Consider the following 17,714-nt stretch of genomic DNA (forward strand, 5'->3'; position numbering starts at 1 on the left):
TCTAAAATATTTAACCAGGAGAAGGACAACAAACAAATCATATTTTACTGGGAAGAAATAGTCCCAGGCAGGTCACAGAAAGGGAGAACCATCACTGAGGAGTAATCATCAACGTTGAACCAGTACCCACCCACACAAAGGGCTGAGGAGAAAAACATGTAATCACATTCCCAATATACTCTCCTACTTTTTCAAAACTTATTTTGGATACCTTAAGAGTAAGCTATTGTCCTGGCCAGTGTGGCTCAGCTGGTTGGAGCACCATCCCATACACTGAAAGATTGTGAGTTCAATTCCCTGTCAGGCCACATGTCTTGGTTGTGCGTTCCGTCCCTGATTGGAGCATGTATGAGTGGTGATTGATCACTGTCTCTCTTATCATTGTTTCTCTCCCTCTCTCTCTCCTTTCCCTTTCCTCTCTCTAAAATCAATAAGCATGCCCATGGGTGAAGATTTTTTTGAAAAGTAAAGTAAGCTATTACAGAGATTATTCAAACATCTACAAAAACAGGTAAAATAGTTTATGTACCCATCACTCAGCCTCAACCACCATCTGAAAATCTTCCCCAACCACACTACCAGCCACTCCCTCTTTCCCTCATATTATTTGAAGTAAATTCAAGACATCATCGCAATAGTTCAATACATAGATTTAAAAGATAAGGAGTCATATTACACCTAAGAGGATAAACAACAATGCCTTAATAATGTTACATACACAGTGTACTTTACAGTTTTTTAAAAATCAGAATCCAAATAAGTTCCTAACATTGAGACTCAATGATATATCTTTTAAGTCTTTTCTAAAGTTCCCTTTAACTGTTTTTCCTTTGCAGTTTATAAAGAACCTAAGTTGTCTGCCTGTAGCTTTCCTAATATCTAGATTTTGCTGACTCCACCCCAGGGAATCATATTTAATATGTTCGTATGTCCGATACATCTGTTCTTTAACAGATATATCTGTTATATATGTTATATTTGAGAGTTCTGTAACTCTCAAATTTGGTAGCTGAGTCTAGAGGTTTATCAGACTCAGATTCCTTTTTTTTTTTGGTAAAACTATTTCATAGATATGATGATCTAAGGACAGGAAGAGTGTCATGCTCAGCTGTCTCTGTTTTAGTGATGTAAGCAACTGTTAATGTTTAATGTTTATACCTATTAATTCATTAGTGGTTGCAAAATGGTACTATCCCATCATTCCTTCTTCATTTGTTAGTCAAAATGCTTCTATAAAGGTAAGTTTCCTTTCATCCACTCTTTAGTCCTCAATGGTTTAATTAGAAAAAAGCAACATAAAGGAACCCTGTTATGAAATAATGAGTTGGTTCCCTAGTGACAATGATCAATTGTTTTTTTCCTGGGTTTCATTATTAACTCATAGGTTTAAACTTAAAAGTCATCAGGTACCTTTCTTTTCCCATTACGATTTAAAAATTGCTCATTATAAAAATTTGGGGAATGTAGAAAAAGTAAAAAATATGCCAAATAAAATGATTATCACTCATTCTGCCATCTGTAAATAACCACTGTTAATCACAAAAAAATTTTTCTTCTAGGTCATACTTTAATTTTACAAATGAGATCATATTGCATATCTAATTTTATATCTTAACTAATTTTATATCTAATTTTATATCTTCTCCTATCAATACATTTGCCCTATAATGATTTTAAGTTAGCTTGTTGTTTCCAACCTCCTCATTTTAACAGTATGGTTTGCCATTCTTTCTGATAAGGTCCACTTGGGCTTGTATCTCCCCTTGGTTACTTTATCTTGTCTCATCATGAGTGCTAAAAAGAAACTGGCTTGAAGAGAGATCACTCCTAATAGACAAATTCACATTCAAATAATTTCCCTATGTGGTTCTTGAAGCTATCAGTTTTTGTTATTTAACAACTGCACCTATTTCTTTTAGATCATGAGCCATGTCCTCAATCTCTCAGACTATAAGCTCCATTCTAGTACACATGATCTGGCTCGGCATTCTGCAGAAGATTGTACTGTATCACTAGAAACTGGTTAGAAATGTTTTCTTTAGCCTGAATACAGCCATATTCAGGATGTGAATCACCACAGGGAGGCAATAAATATCTGGTAGCTCATCAGAACCTTCAGAAAGACCAATGAAAAATGTACTTTTTATTATTTATATATGCATGTATTTACTATTCTTACCAGTTGATTAACTAGAGTCATCTCTGAATTAGGAGTCATACCCAATTTCTATAGAACCAAACTTCAGTTTTTATAGAATCAAACCTCCAGGGATACTTTGTAGTACAGAATTTAAGCCCTCTCAAATTTTACCCATTTCTACCACTCACTTTTGTCTCACTTCATGCATTTACCTTACATACCTGATCCCTGAAAGCAGCTGAATTTTAAAAAATGAGCTTAACTGAGTTGAAGTTCATCAAAGTTCAATTTTAGGCTCTCTTCCTCCCTCTTCTTATTCTCTCCCTAGATAATAACACCCATTCTGATGGCTTTCATTAAAAACGATCTCAAGCCCTGGCTGGCTAGCTCAGTGGATTGAGCGTGGGCTGCAAACCAGTGTCGCAGGTTTGATTCCCAGTCAGGGCACATGCCTGGGTTGTAGACCACGGCCCCTAGCAACCGCACACTGATGTTTCTCTCTCTCTCTCTCTCTCTCTCTCTCTCTCTCTCTCTCTCTCTCTCTCTCCCTCCCATCCCTCTCTAAAAATAAATAAATAAAATCTTTAAAAAAAAACCAATCTCAACATAAGAATGTCATCATCATAGCTATCTGAATGTTTTCTAGATACCAGACTATTTTAAGCATATTATACACACATTAACTCATTTAATCCTTTCTTTTCATAATATTTTATTTCTTTTTAGACAGAAAGGAAGGGAGAGAAGCATCAATGTGTGGTTGCCTCTTGCATGACCCCTAGTGGGGACCTGGCCAGCAACCCAGAGATGTGCCCTGATTGGGAATCGAACCGGCAACCCCTTCTGTTGGCAGGCCAGTGCTCAATCCACTGAGCCACACTAGCCAGGGCTCATTTAATCCTTTCAAGAAATCTTACAAGTTGGACATTATTATCATCCTCATTAAATATGAGAAACTCAGGCATAGAGGGGTTATGTGCCTTGTGCAAGGTCACATGGTTAATGACAAATAAAGCCTGAATTTGAACCAGGTGATCTAGTGTCAGAGCCCCTTCTCTTAATCACTGTATTGTAATGCTTATGTTCTCTATATAAAAACATGGTCTCATTTTTATGATCATTTGAACTTTTTTGATTTGGTAAACCCCCACAGGGGAGCTACCCATTCTGGAGACCCCGAACCTCAAGACTAGTTCGAATATTGACAGAGTGCATGAGAAAAGAGAATTGTTTTCCTATGATATTTTAAAGGTGAATTTATTAATTTAAATATTTTATTTCTTAACCATATTACTCATTTCATTCACAAAACACAAAACCTGTATACTTCAAAAATACATTACTTACCTTTGATATCTCTATGAACAATCATATTACTGTGCAAATAATGGACACCCTCCAGAATCTGACGGGTGTATTTCCTAGTCACATTCTCAGTAAGAGCTCCATATGCTTTTAATTGGTCCTTAATTGAACCCTGTAAAAAAACAAAGAAGACTATGGTATGGTTTCAAATAAAAACTACTATATTAACATTCTTTTTAAAAAGAATCCTAGTTCATCAGTGGGAGACTTTAGTTGGAGAGCACAGGAATTCTCAGTAAGAACACATATGCCATCTCATTTACATACAACTCTTTACAGTCCCTAAGTAGAACTGTAGAAGAGTATGGGTTACAGATAAAGGAGGCCTTTAAAATTGCTTCTTGATGGATACCCTTGTTTCTATGACTATATTGGTCCTAATTACCTTCTATGCCTTGCAACTGTGTTTTTAAAAATTCTCTAATACTTTTATACTGCTTTTTTGCCCACAATGTATTTTTGTTTTTCCTACTTGCCCTTCTACATTATGTCCTACTTTATTTTTTATTTGTTTTTTCTTCCTCTGTTTTTAAGTGTTTTACTGATATCTTCTAATTTATTTCTAGAACGAATGGGTATAATTACAAAACCAGAATACATGAGGTTTTTAACTTTTTTCTTTATATACTCAACATTCTAGATCAAAACATGAGAAAATACATTAAAGAAGAATTTCAATCTTATAAGTGGTTTTTAAAGCAGGATGAGGTGCCACCTCTGAGAATGCTGAATCAGTCTAAAGTGAGACGTACACACTGAATTTTACAAAAGCTTCCCTACTGATTCCAAAGTACAAATCTGATGAATAATCAACCATTTTACGAAATGGAAATGAGCTCCTTCCTGAGGGACAAATCTTTTATTTTAAACAGTAGAATACATTTAAACGTTCCTACCTTTCCTTACATTTTAGTAAACTATGTACTTTGTCATATAAAAGTAGATACTTGAATTTTACAGGTTTAACCATTTGCTGTTTCTACTATTAATGAGCAATCTCTGAAAGGACAGAAAGATGCCACTCTGCTGGCCTAGATTTGCAGACCTGTGCGGGATGAGCTCAGCCAACTATCAACACGTATTATCCCACATAGCTTGTTTCTTCAGGCTACTTATTATGCTTTCACTTGTAGTAATACATACAATAACCCTGCTAGGCTGTGCTTTCCAAACAATAAGTCTCCAAATACTTGCAGGCTGTGAATGAATGATGGTTTTCTGGATCTTCTAAACTGTTAGACAACTGGGCCAGTGGCCTAAGGAGCTAACAGATCCATTCGTATAGTCTTTTTGCATTTGTGTGTACCATAAAGTATTGCTTTTTTATTTTTAAATTTTAATATATTTTATTGATTATGCTATTATAGTTGTCTCACTTTTTTCTTCCCTTCATTCCCCTCTGTCCTGTTCCCGGCTCTCACCATCATTCTCCCACCTTATTTCATGTCCATGGGTCATACATGTACAAGTTCTTTGGCTTCTCTATTTCCCATACTGTTCTTAATCTCCCCCTGTCTATTCTGAGCCTACCATTTATACTTCTTATTCCTTGTACCTTTCCCCCAATTCTCCCCCCAACCCCTCCCTGTTCATAAACCTCCATGTGATATCCATTTCAGTGATTCTGTCCCTCTTCTACTTGTTTGCTTAGTTTCCTTTTATTTTTGTTAGCTTCAATTGTTAATAGTTGTGTTTGTTGTCATTTTACTGTTCATATTTTTTATCTTCTTTTTCTTAGAGAAGTCCCTTTAACATTTCATATAATAAGGGCTTGGTGATGATGAACTCCCTTAACTTGGCCTTATCTAGGAAGCACTTTATCTGCCTTTCCATTCTAAATGATAGCTTTGCTGAATGGAGTCATCTTAGATATAGGTCCTTCCCTTTTGTGACTTGGAATACTTCTTTCCAGTACTGTCTTGCCTGTAACATTTCTTTTGAGAAATCAGCTGATGGGAACAGTTCTTATGGGAATTCATTCATAGGTAACTGTCTCCTTTTCTCTTGATGCTTTTAAGATTCTCTCCTCTTTAATCTTGGGTAATGTAATGATGATGTGCCTTGGTGTGTGTTTACTTGGGTCCAACTTCTTTGGGACTGTCTGAGCTTCCTGGACTTCCTGGAAGTCCATTTCCTTTGCCAGATTAGGGAATTTCTCCATTGTCTTCAAATAAATTTTCAATGTCTTGCTATTCCTCTTCTCCTTCCAGTACTCCTAGGATTCAGATGTTAGAACATTTAAAGTTGTCCCAGAGGTTTCTATGCCTCTCCTCATTTTTCTTGAATTCTTATTTCTTCATTTTGTTCTGGTTGAATTTTATTTCTTCCTTCTTGTCCAAACCATTGATTTGAGTCCCAGTTCCCTTCCCTTCACTGTTGGTTCCCTATACATTTTCCTGTATTTCACTTTTCATAGCCTTTACGTATCCTCTATTTTACTACCATACTCAACCATTTCTGTGAGCATCCTGATTACCACTGTTTTGAACTCTGCATCTGAAAGGTTGGCTATCTCTTCATCACTTATTTGTATTTTTTCTGGAACTTTGATCTGTTCTTTCATTTGGGCCATATTTGTTTGTCTCTGCACACCTGTTACATAGTAAGGGGAGGAACCTTTGGTATTCACCAGAGTGGGGCAACCCACATAGTGGTATTGTGGAGCTATATGTGGGGGAATGGTCCAAGAGGGAAAAATACCACTTGCACAGCTCTCGGCCAGCTTCCAGTCACTTCTCCTTGCTACCACAAGCAAACTGGGCCCTTCTGGTGCTAATTCCTGGGTATGTGGGTTTGTGTTGTTCTAGGACCCTGTGGGTTTCTCCAACAAACTCTCCTGTGAGGCTAGGAGTTTCTTCTGCTGCTGCAACCCCCACAGGTTTTTTCAGTCAGAGGTTTTGAGGCAACCCTGGGTTGCACGGTATTTCTCGCTCCCCAGTTGTTCCTCCTGGTTTATCCACATGCAAATATGGGACTGCTTGCTCCACCAGCTGCCACCTTGCTCACCCCAGTCCTCCAGCCACTGCCTTGCCGCAAGTCCTCTCCACCCCAGTTGCCCATGTCCACGCCTCATACCAGTCTGGATGAATGTATCTTCTTTAACTCCTTGATTGTTGGACTTCCATACAGTTTGATTTTCTGGCAGTTATGGTTATTTTTGTTTTTAAATTTGTTGTCCTTCTTTTGGTTGTGTGAGGAGGCAAAGTATATCTACCTACGCCTCCAACGTGGCTGAAAACAGCAAATGTTACTTTCTTCAGTTTGAACAACTGGAATTGAGAAGCACTGTGCCAGCTAAAAATCCTGTGTGTGTAAAGGTAACAAAGATAAATCAACTCCTAATGCAGGTATTAAAATTAAAGTTTTGGTTCTAATATGAGAGTAGTTCTAAGTAAACTAAGGAATGGAATAGTACATTTGGGAAAATTGAAGAAGAGAATGACAATTTGGGAGAATCTTGAATCTAGGGAATAAAGGGGTCAGTGTACTAAATTTAATGAGAGAAATTATATAGCATCATTCACAAACTTAGAGATTCAGGAAAGTCTAGGAATATGTCCAACCCATGTATACCATGAGCTCACCATATGTACAATTCATTTAGATTGCCAACAAACTATTACTAATTTGGTAACATGCTTTTCAAATTTAAGAAATGACAATATATACTTTGAAGAGATAGCTGCTCTTACAAAACCAAGTGTAGCTAAAGAGAAACATGATCTAATTACCTCTTCCTGAATAGTCCTAGTTTAGTCCTAGGATTGTTAACTACATAAAGATTATGCATATCCATTTGTGATATAAATCAGTTCTAACCAACTAAGCATTTTAATTAATCTTCTCTTCAATCTAGGTCTCTATTCACTTATTCATAAATTTGTTTTCTACTTTAAATATTTATTGCACAAACAGTAATGAAAATCTGAATAAAAGAAAAAAACAACCAATGCCAACATCACACATTTCCATTTTTCTAAGTTTCTTCTGGCCTTATCCAAATACAGATACTTTTTAAATATCATAATCATTATCAAAAAGCATTTTGCATTCTTTTTTCCTCTCTTATGTAAGTACTTCCTCCAATTTTGCTACATGGCCTTCACAATTTTAATTTTTAACATAAATTCTCTTGGACAATGTCATCATAATTTACTTCCACCATGGGCAATAAATTTCCTTTTTTTAAATCACAGATAATACTAAAATAAACAAAATAAATGTATGCAGCTTTTTCTTTCTTTTGGATTACTGCTGTAGGATAAATTTCTGTGAGACTACCAGGTCAAAAGGCTTCAATATTTTTATGGCCTTCAATACATCCCACCAATTTGTTTTCCAACAGGGATTAAAAGAAAACTAATTTACATTGCCAACAGAATATTTGAAAATAAAAAGTAGTAATAATGAGTAACAGTGGTATCACTATAAACAATTAATAATTCACCATGATAAGAAATAAAGTAAAGTATGCTGTTGCTCGTGTGAGACTGAGAATGGTTAAGACCATTACTGTTAAACACTGATCCAGTGTTATGACCCGTAAGTTTAAACTGCAACCTTGTACATTATACATATAATTCTCTTTTTTAAAAGATTTTATTTATTTTTCAAGAGAGGAGAAGGGAGGGAGAAAGTCAGCGAGAGAAACATCAATGTACAAGATACATTGATTGGTTGCCTCTCACACACCCCCAGCTGGGGGCCTGGCCCGCAACCCAGGCATGTGCCCTGATGTGGAATTGAATTGGTGACCTTTTGGTTCATAGGCAAGCACTCAATCCACTGAGCCACACCAACCAGGGCTACACATAATTCTAATAAGACTGATAAATCAAACCTTTTTTCTACCATGTACTGCCTATTAAATTATGGGACTGGATATATTTTTAAATGAGTATATATCCACCACTTTGAAAATCATTAGTATTAGAATGTACTCTACATATTAAAATCACATTTTTTAGCTCCTAATGAAATTATTGACTGAGATAATGATTATCAATCTGTGTTAAAAACATTAGGTGGATGGCTAAAAACGAACTGGATACTCCTATGTGCCATTGCATAGCTCATTACTTTTTGGTCTTCAGTAAAAAAACAAAACTTTACAATAAAGGAATCAGAATGTCAAGCACCCTAATCTAGCAGTCAACCTTAGAATCATTAACCATGGAACAACCAAAAATTATATATCTACTGATAAGATGCAACATAAAATACACAGCATCATCTACGATGCATTCTAATAAAAATGTTGAATTTGAATCTAATTTAGATTTTAGATCTAACTTGGAGTTTATAGAAAATAAGAGAATAAAGAAACAAATTATACAATGCCATGAGATGACATTGTGAAGAGAATAATAGAGTGGTCTATCTATCAAATCTATGTCATATAAAAATTGTTCTAGATTAAAAGAGGAATAAGGGATATATCAGCTAAATGTAATATGTGATCCTGAACTAGATCCTGGTTTGGATAAACCAGCAATTATGGAGAGTTTTAAGACTCTTAGAGAAATCTGAATATGGACTGCTATGTATGTAACCTATTTTAGTGTATGTCAGCATTTTAAAAAATTAGTTAAAAAAAAAAACAAAGATAGATGAAGATAGAAAATAAAATTATATTACTAATTTAAAACTCTTCCAAAATGTCATTAATTAGGTATAACATTTTATAATCAAAGTTTTATTGTTTCTCTTTCCTCAACTGAACCGTTAAATAGAATATATCTATTTCCAAAGGATATACTAACTTACCCCTGGCATATATTCCATAAATATGGAAAGCGTTTTTTCCTGGGGATCCCTCAAACAGCCATAATACTGAACAATTCGCTCATGCAGCAAATTTTTCAACAACTGAATTTCACACTCAAGTGCATTTACTTCCTGAAAGACAGAACTCACTGTTAAGACTTTACAGCATTGTTAGTAAAAGTAAAAACTTCAAGTTTTATTGCCCATCAAGGTGATTTGATTCTGAAATTTTTACTTCCTAAGGAATAAACATTTTAAAGCAGTAACAATAACTTTTATAACAGTCCTCGAAGGTGTGCTAAAGCAACATTAAGTCAGATCAGGAATATAACCAAGAGAGAAGGAATATAATCAAAAGGGAAAAATCCATGATACAAAGCAGATGAACATATCTAATTATCTGTTTTGCAAATAATCTGTATTAAGAAAAAAATGCCATTGTGTTATACTTATTTTATTGAAACTGCTTTTTGTCTGTGTGAAGTGATGGTGCAGTCTGTGCAGTGATTCTTACCTTGCTGGTCTCAGGTCTATCAGGGTCAAATTGAACTTGCTTAACAGCCAACTCTCTTCCTGTATCAACATCATAACAGAGGTAGACCCTGCCAAAGGCTCCCTGGCCAAGCAGTTTGCCCAATCTCCAGTTGGTTGGAGCACGAGGTGCTAAAAAAGAACATTTTCTTAAAATGGAATAGATAGATATTACAAAAATGGCTAAATACTAAATAAGTGTATTGCATTAGTATATGCTTGGGTGTAAGAAAAAATCATAATCATCCAAGTTTATAATGACCATCATCTTTGAAAATTTTCTCTTCAATTTTCTAAGAATTCTAAACCCAAACTAGGTTTATAACCCCATAATTCATTTTTTCCAATGTGATATTTTCTTTCTTGGTTCCAAATGTAATAGTATCATTCACTCAATCTAAGATGCCACTGATTGTACAATAGACTATTTCTAATCTTTACTGCAGCAATATTTACAATTAGTTTCCCATCTGCCTATGATGTAGAAAGCTGGAAAGACTACCACTCATTCTAATGAGAAAATCTTGAAAGCAGCCACAGAGAAAAAGCAAACTAGAGGCAGAGGAACAAAGATAAAAATTACAGAACACTTCTCAAAAAGTCTGAAAGCCAAAAAACAACATTGACTAGTGTGGCTCAGCTGGTTGGAACATTGTCCCCTGGACCAAAAGGTCATAGGTTCACTTCTCAGTCAGGGCACATACCCAGGTTATGGGTTCAATCCCTGGTAGGGGAGCATATGAGAAGGCAAACAATCAGTGTTTCTTTTTCTCTCCCCTTCCTTCCCCCTTCCTTCCCTTTCCATCTCTCTCCCCCTCTCTCTCTTTCTCAACCCCTACCTCTGTCCCTTCCTCTCTCTAAAAAACAATTTTTAAAATATGTCTTTGGGTGAGGGGGAAAAAGCCAAAAACTAATGGAGAAATAGCTTTAAAATGCTGAAAGAAATAAAACTGCCCACAATTCTTCACCCAGAAAATCTTTCAAAAATAAAGGAGAAATAAAGAACTTTTCAAACAAACAAAAGATGAAAGAATTTATTACCAGCAGACTTCTATCACAAGAAAGGTTAAAGTAATTAATTATTCAGGCAGAAAAAATTGGTTACCTGATGATTTTTGGATCTACAACACAAAGGTCTATAAAAATAAACTGAAGGTATATATAAAAGACATTCTTTTCTTATTTTTAATCATTAAAAGATAGCTGTTTAGCAGCAATGCAACGTGAGGTCACAGATGTAAAAGTAAAATATGATGACATTAATACAAAAGGAAGGTATTCAGAATATGCAAATATTACTACAATCTGTGAGCACATATCTTTGTATACACTGTTTACATTATAAAGTCCAAATATCTGACAATCTAGTCTTAGTTATCATTCCTGTCCTACTCCTACTCTTTCAAGTAAGATATCCACCACTTCAGACAAAAGAAAACTATTCCTCACTTTCAGAATATGCCATGGTCCCCTGCATATGTCACCTCCTTAACTGGTGAATTCCTACTCACATTTAAGATGGAGGTTAAATGCTATACTATAATTATTGTTCCAGACATCATTCTTCCTATTAGACTATATCTCAGAGGGCGTATTTGAAATCTCAGTGCAGGAACTCAACAAGGAAATGTGACATGAATGAGTGGATGACTAACTGGTAAAAAATTTCTTAATAAAAGCAAAGGTCAAAATCATCTAGAGTAATTTAACAATAATACCATGTTTATACCTGACATTGCAATCATCTTAGAAGTACCACTTTTATTTATTTTAAGCAGTTGGTCCCACTCTAAGGTCTGGCTTGGTATCTATTCCTTTGAATACTATAAAATTCTGCAAAGGTTCTGTTAAACATTTCACTATGCCAATTTCTACTTACAGCGACTAGGTGGGCTGATGTCCATTACAGTCAAAGTAGGATTATCTATGTCACTTCCCCTCCTTCTTATTCGACTATCATCATACTCTGGGGTAAAGATACTGCTTCCACTACTAGTGCTTAAGGAGTGATCAGTAGGACTGAAACTCACAGGAGACCGAAAGCTGGTCCCCTGTGTCCTTCTAGCTCTTGGAAAAGTTTTTCGACCTATGAAACAAAAATATAATTACCTTGAAACTTTTATTAGTATGTTATAATTAAATATTTTTAAAATTTATGATGTAACGAACAGAAATCTATTCTGTGACAAGGCTAAAAAAAACTGAAACAGCAATCATATTTGATTATATGCTTTAAACTTAAGATTATTCTTTTTTTAAGAGTTCAAGAAAATATCCTTGTTAACAGTAAATCATAAAGTCAATAATGAATATAAGGAAGAAAAAAGGTGAAAGCAGAGATGAAAAGTAGGAAAAAACAAACAAGATCTGAATACAAATTCAAATAATATGTTAATACATATATGCGCACATTCATAAAATCATAGAACTCTCTCAGTTTGGGATAAAAAGTAGAAAAAATATATTTTATTCTCATTTCTAATCATGATTTAAAATATAAACCAAAATATAAAAGTTTATCGGTAGCAATATTTTTTTTGAAGTACAAATTTCATGAAGGAGTAACTTTCGAAATAATATTTTGAATTATTCATTTTCTTCTAAAAAAAGATAAATATTATAAGGTAAGTCAGCATATAGCTAAGATGTTATTGTAGTTTTAGTTATGATATAATTTCTTTAAAAAATTTTAGGCAGAAAACAGAATGATGGAGAATCAAGTTTATTTCTAATGGTATTACTTAAATATGAAATCTTTATTTTTGATGATTTTTGAATTATTTTTATTATTTTAAACTGTTCTTGTAATCTGATTGCCAGCAACTTACCATCATTATAGTCTTGATGGTGATATGAAACATGATACCTCCTTGGATATGTTCCTCCTTTTCCAAATTTCTCAAAGATAGGGTTATCAAAGTCTATTAAGACACATAAGAAACTTATCATTACTAAAAACATGAAATATTTCTAATGATGAAAAACACATTTACACATTTTTATTTTATTTAAAAACAAACTCCCTCTCTCTCCCCGTTAAAATATTATTTAATGACATAAATGTTAAACATCCCAAATGTATATAATCTAACCTGAAAATTCCTGATGATTATCTGGATAGCTCTGTGCCCTTGGCATTCGTGATTTTGGATAGCTTTCCCTAAAAGTAGAAAATATCACATTAAATTGATAGAATGTAAATAAGACATTAAAAATTTTATATAATATCAGTATCTGTATGTATGTGTGGAGATGTGTGTGTGTGTGGAGAGAGAGAGAGAGAGAGAGAGAGAGAGAGAGTGAGAGAGAGAAGCTCACTCCGAAATGTTAACATAACTAAAAAAAGAGAAACTTCTTCTTAAACTCTTTATTTGGTACATGCAAGCAAAAAGCCTGGCTTACAAACTGAACTCATAAAGTACAGTGGTAAGAACATTACTCTTCAGCATTATAAGTGTTTGGAAATTCCTATGTTTTAATCCTAGCTCTGCCACTTAACTAACTTTTACAACTTGGCAAATCACCTTTCCAGACTGCTTCCACAACTATAAAAAGGAGATCATTTCTAACTCATAAAGTATATATATTTTACATTACTATTTCCCTGAATTTTATAGCATTTTAAATGGCTATCTTGAAGTAGGTGCAGGCAAAGACAAAGGCTTCACATACACAGGTAACAAAAAATTCAATGTATATATCGCCATAAAATATTAGTCATATTTTTACAATTTGCTTTCACAAATTAATACCACAGGAGATTAAAAAGGTAAAGATATTTTTTAATCCTCACCTGAGGATATGCTTATTGATTTGACAGAGAGAGAGAGAGAAACATCAATCAGTTGCCTTCCATATGTGGCCCAACCAGAGATTGAACCTGCATCCTAGCTATGTGCCCTGACTGGGAATCGAACCTGTACCTCAACCTTTTGGTGTAAGGGATGACATTCCAACCAACTGAGCCACCCAGCCAGAGAAATAGGTAGATTTTTTTTTTTAAAGAGAGAGGATAAGGGAGGGAAGAAAGAGGAGAGAAACATTAATCAGTTGTCTTTCATATGCACCCCAACTGGGGATCGAACCCACAACTTAGGCATGTGCCCTGACCAGGAATAGAACCAGCAACCTTTCACTTTGCAGGACAACACCCACCAACTGAGCCACACCAGCCAGGATAAGATTCTAATAAAGATACTGACTCTGTGTGGTACAGGATAACTCTGTACACCACAGGTAAACACTGTCCTAACTGAGATCAAGAGGGAGGGTGCATTTATAGTAAAAAATTCAGTTGCAACCTGATCTGCCTTATAGTTCACAAAACAAGAGTACTTTAAATCACAACGAACATACTGGGCTACAACTACCAAGAATTTTATATATAATTTGAAACAAATCAGGAAATCTCCAAAACATATAAATAAAAAATTTGATAGTAGTTTTGCCAACACAGTTTTAAAAGTAAATCTGCATAAATTCTAAGTTTGCATGTAGCTCCAAAACACAATTTTGGCAAGCAGGAATGCTCAAAATATTATAATCAAGTATTATTTTAACTAATAATAATACTGAGTACCATAACTATAGATAAATATCAATTACATTCCTCTAACTGTAGCACAAAAGTGTTGATAATTCAACTCACTGTGTATATATGCATATTTACCCACATATGGTAAGAAACAAAAACTACAACCAACATTACCCCTCCAATGGGCTATCAAGGGATGGACAACTTCCTGAGCCAGAATTTTCAGGACTGCTTAAAAATAATGGGTCCAGCATCTAGAAAAACAGAGTTTCACCATTTGATGTTATATAACCAAAAGTTATTGCTTTTTATGAAATAGCTTTATTGAGATACAAATTATGTAACATAAAATTCACCCATTTAAAGTGTACTATTTAATTAATGGTTCTTAGTATCCTGAGGATTGTGCAACTTTCACAACAATCTCAAACACTTTCAGTACCCCAAAAGAAACCCCATACCCAACAGCAGTCACCCCCGCAGAGTTTCTGATTTTTAAATGTTTAAAATGTAGTTGTCCCTTTTAGGTAGGTTACAACTTAAAAATTTCCTAAGAGGAAAATATTGCTTCTCTATGGACTATTAGCTAAACCATTAAAAGCTAAAAAATTTCAAAAAATTTTGCTTACTGTAAATTGAACAAAGTCCCCACCCAAATGAGACTAATGACATCATGACTGCTACATTATTAGAAAATGAAAATTGCAATAATAAGCAGCCAATGTAATGTTAATGAAACAACAGGAACTCCATGGAAATACTTCAATACTACTAAGCTTTTGATAACATATTTTCTATTTCCTCTGTTCATTTTGTTCATTAGATTACACAAAAATATAAAATGCATCACAAATTTGCATATCATCCTTACGCAGGGGCCATGCTAATTTTCTCTCTATGGTTCCAATTTTAGTGTATGTATTGCTGAAGTGAGAACTTAATAACATTTTTAAATGTTTGGAGAGCTGACAAACCTCACCTTCACAAAGTTAAATATTTATAGTTTTACTGTATCTTTCAAACATTAACTTAAAAATCTAAATATTAACCCCTGGATTACAAATACATGCATTCATACATTTATGGATGGGTAATATAAGATAATTTGTCTTATTCCAGCTTTCTTTATGCATAAATGCACACAGGCACATGTAAATTAGTGGGCATTTTCCTACCTTTTTTTTTTTACTATTTTGTTCACTTAAGGAAGATATGTACACACTGAGAAAAGGTGCATACACATACATACACACACATATACCTGCCAAACCACAACAACCTTGATAATATCCCTTTAAATAAAATGAAAAAGCATATCCAACTTTTGCTTACTTGGTCCATGCTCTCTGGAATAAACTCTCCTTCACTGTTGATACTGGTGAATGACCCATTGCGGGCAACTTGATGTAATTCATCTGGAATGTATCCTGGGGGAGGGGAGCTTTGCTCTCTACTAGTGGGACCTCAAAGAAGAAAATTGTATGATTTTATAAATATAAGCATGGAATCAATTTTTGTTTTAATTAAATATACACACAGAATTTCTAGGCTATACTACCAACAATTTTAGCAACTGAAACCCAGTTTTCATTAAAACTTATCAAAACATTCAGGTCTGTAAAACTTCAAATATGTTTATACTGTTCTAAACTCCCACCCTACTATAACTATTAATCTCACTGTAATATTAATTTAGACTTATTGGGTGGTATGCTCTTTTGACTGCTGACAACTGTATTGTGGAGTTGATAATAAAATAAGGATTTTTAGGTAAATGCCACTGCTTCTAAATTTCCAGGTCACTTGTACCCAGGTATATTACCCCTCAATGTAATTTATGGAAGGCATCATGATGTAGTAGAAAGAATATGGGATTTAGAGTCAGCCTATGTTTAAGTGTCAATTCTAGTTATTTATCAACTATATGTTTTTGCAAAAGTTATCCAATCTTCAGAAACCTGTAAACATGGGACTATTGTGATTATAAAATTATTATTCATAATGAACATGTGCTAATGCACATTTGGCTCTAAGATTTTCTTTCTGTCCCCTCTCTTTAACCTTTAGAAATATATGAGATGACTTCTTAACCAGTTAGCCCAGATTAGTGTTTTCAATTTGGAATCCTAGATTAAATTCTTGGGTACTTAAAATTAGGTACTATTTTTTGAGGCAAGCCATGTGCCTGAATGTATACTTCTTCACAGTTCAGAAAATCAAACTAATATAGTTCATCTAATTAATCACTTAATTTCTTATTAGACAACAATCCACTTTATTTTTACCTTGTACAGAAATAAAGTTTCTCTCCTTTGCTCCTAACTTTTTTAGATTAAACTATAAAAAACATATGGGGAAGATATATCAGCATTAAAAGATTTATTTTATAAAAAAAGGTTTAGCCTTACATAAAGGGGTCATTTTAAGTACATGCCAGTATTTCTTAGTGATGAAATAGGGAGAAAAAAATAAAAGTTACCAAGAGATGTGCACAAATGAGATAATTTTCTATACTTGACTGTAAAATGATTAGGAATTCTACTGTAAGCTAGGGGTTGATTTGGGCTTTTTAACAACTATGATCGCATTGTCCCTAATATTGTTATTCCTTTCATATACCCTTGATTATAAAAGAAGACCAATATATTCATTACTTAAGGAGATAGGAAAGAAAAAGGACTATGAAACTTTCTTCATCTCCTTACTTAATAATTCATTCTTCTTAACTTTTGTTAGTAATGAGTATACCAATATACTGTTGGTCAAGACCTCCATAACAGCATAGGTTCCCATCCCAAAGTAAATTTTTCCTCTAGCTATCTTTTATGATAATAATTAAAGGAACTAATTGTTTGTAAGTAAAAAAAAAAAGATAATGGTCATATCGATCAAAGCCATTCCAAGTTTAAAGATGTGCCAATAAAAAAACAGTAATTGGTTGGGGAGATATAGGGGGTAAATGCAGACAACTGTACTTGAATAACAATCAAATATTTTAAAAAAAAAAAAAAACAGTAATTGTATACTTTACAATTTCTAGTTTCTTCTTATGCTAGCAGTGAAGTCAAACAAGAGATATTCAATACAATTTTAACTCAAAATTAATTTAAAATGTCAATTTAACTAGTGTATTTAGCTTTTCTGCCTAATGTAACTAAAACAAACTGGAAATTTCTTACTTTAAAATGATAATTATTGTAAGAAAAGGGAAGAAAAAAGGAAATGTTAATTAATAATAGCCAAAAATAGTCATGCTTTCTGGTTTGAAAAGTGAAATGTACTTTAAAAATACTCTCTCAATTTATTGCTACAACTATCCCATGATTTAAAGATGTAGGCAAAGTTACTGATCTTAGGTTAATTGGAGAGCTGGAATTA

The 17,714-nt window shown here is 34.0% G+C and overlaps 1 protein-coding gene and 1 non-coding gene across 6 annotated transcripts in view; both read right to left on the bottom strand.

The window, feature by feature from the left end:
• MAP3K2 (mitogen-activated protein kinase kinase kinase 2) overlaps window positions 1-17,714 on the bottom strand; it is a 79,299-nt gene that overhangs the window by 11,451 nt on the left and 50,134 nt on the right. For 4 of the 5 annotated variants that reach the window (XM_028509970.2, XM_036023697.1, XM_036023696.1 and 1 more), the window contains 8 exons: window positions 15,669-15,799; window positions 14,511-14,590; window positions 12,895-12,962; window positions 12,631-12,723; window positions 11,682-11,888; window positions 9,786-9,934; window positions 9,272-9,403; window positions 3,488-3,617 (listed from right to left, as the gene is read on the bottom strand). In XM_028509970.2, the coding sequence (XP_028365771.1) occupies window positions 3,488-3,617; window positions 9,272-9,403; window positions 9,786-9,934; window positions 11,682-11,888; window positions 12,631-12,723; window positions 12,895-12,962; window positions 14,511-14,590; window positions 15,669-15,799 (990 nt within the window). The remainder of the gene's footprint in view (window positions 1-3,487; window positions 3,618-9,271; window positions 9,404-9,785; window positions 9,935-11,681; window positions 11,889-12,630; window positions 12,724-12,894; window positions 12,963-14,510; window positions 14,591-15,668; window positions 15,800-17,714) is intronic. The other variant, XM_036023699.1, reaches the window with a different exon arrangement.
• LOC114495763 lies at window positions 15,167-15,273 on the bottom strand. Its single transcript, XR_003684440.1, has one exon. It is a non-coding gene; the product is annotated as a U6 spliceosomal RNA (small nuclear RNA).

The sequence above is a fragment of the Phyllostomus discolor genome, chromosome 4 (genome assembly GCF_004126475.2).
Source record: "Phyllostomus discolor isolate MPI-MPIP mPhyDis1 chromosome 4, mPhyDis1.pri.v3, whole genome shotgun sequence".
Taxonomy (NCBI): domain Eukaryota; kingdom Metazoa; phylum Chordata; class Mammalia; order Chiroptera; family Phyllostomidae; genus Phyllostomus; species Phyllostomus discolor.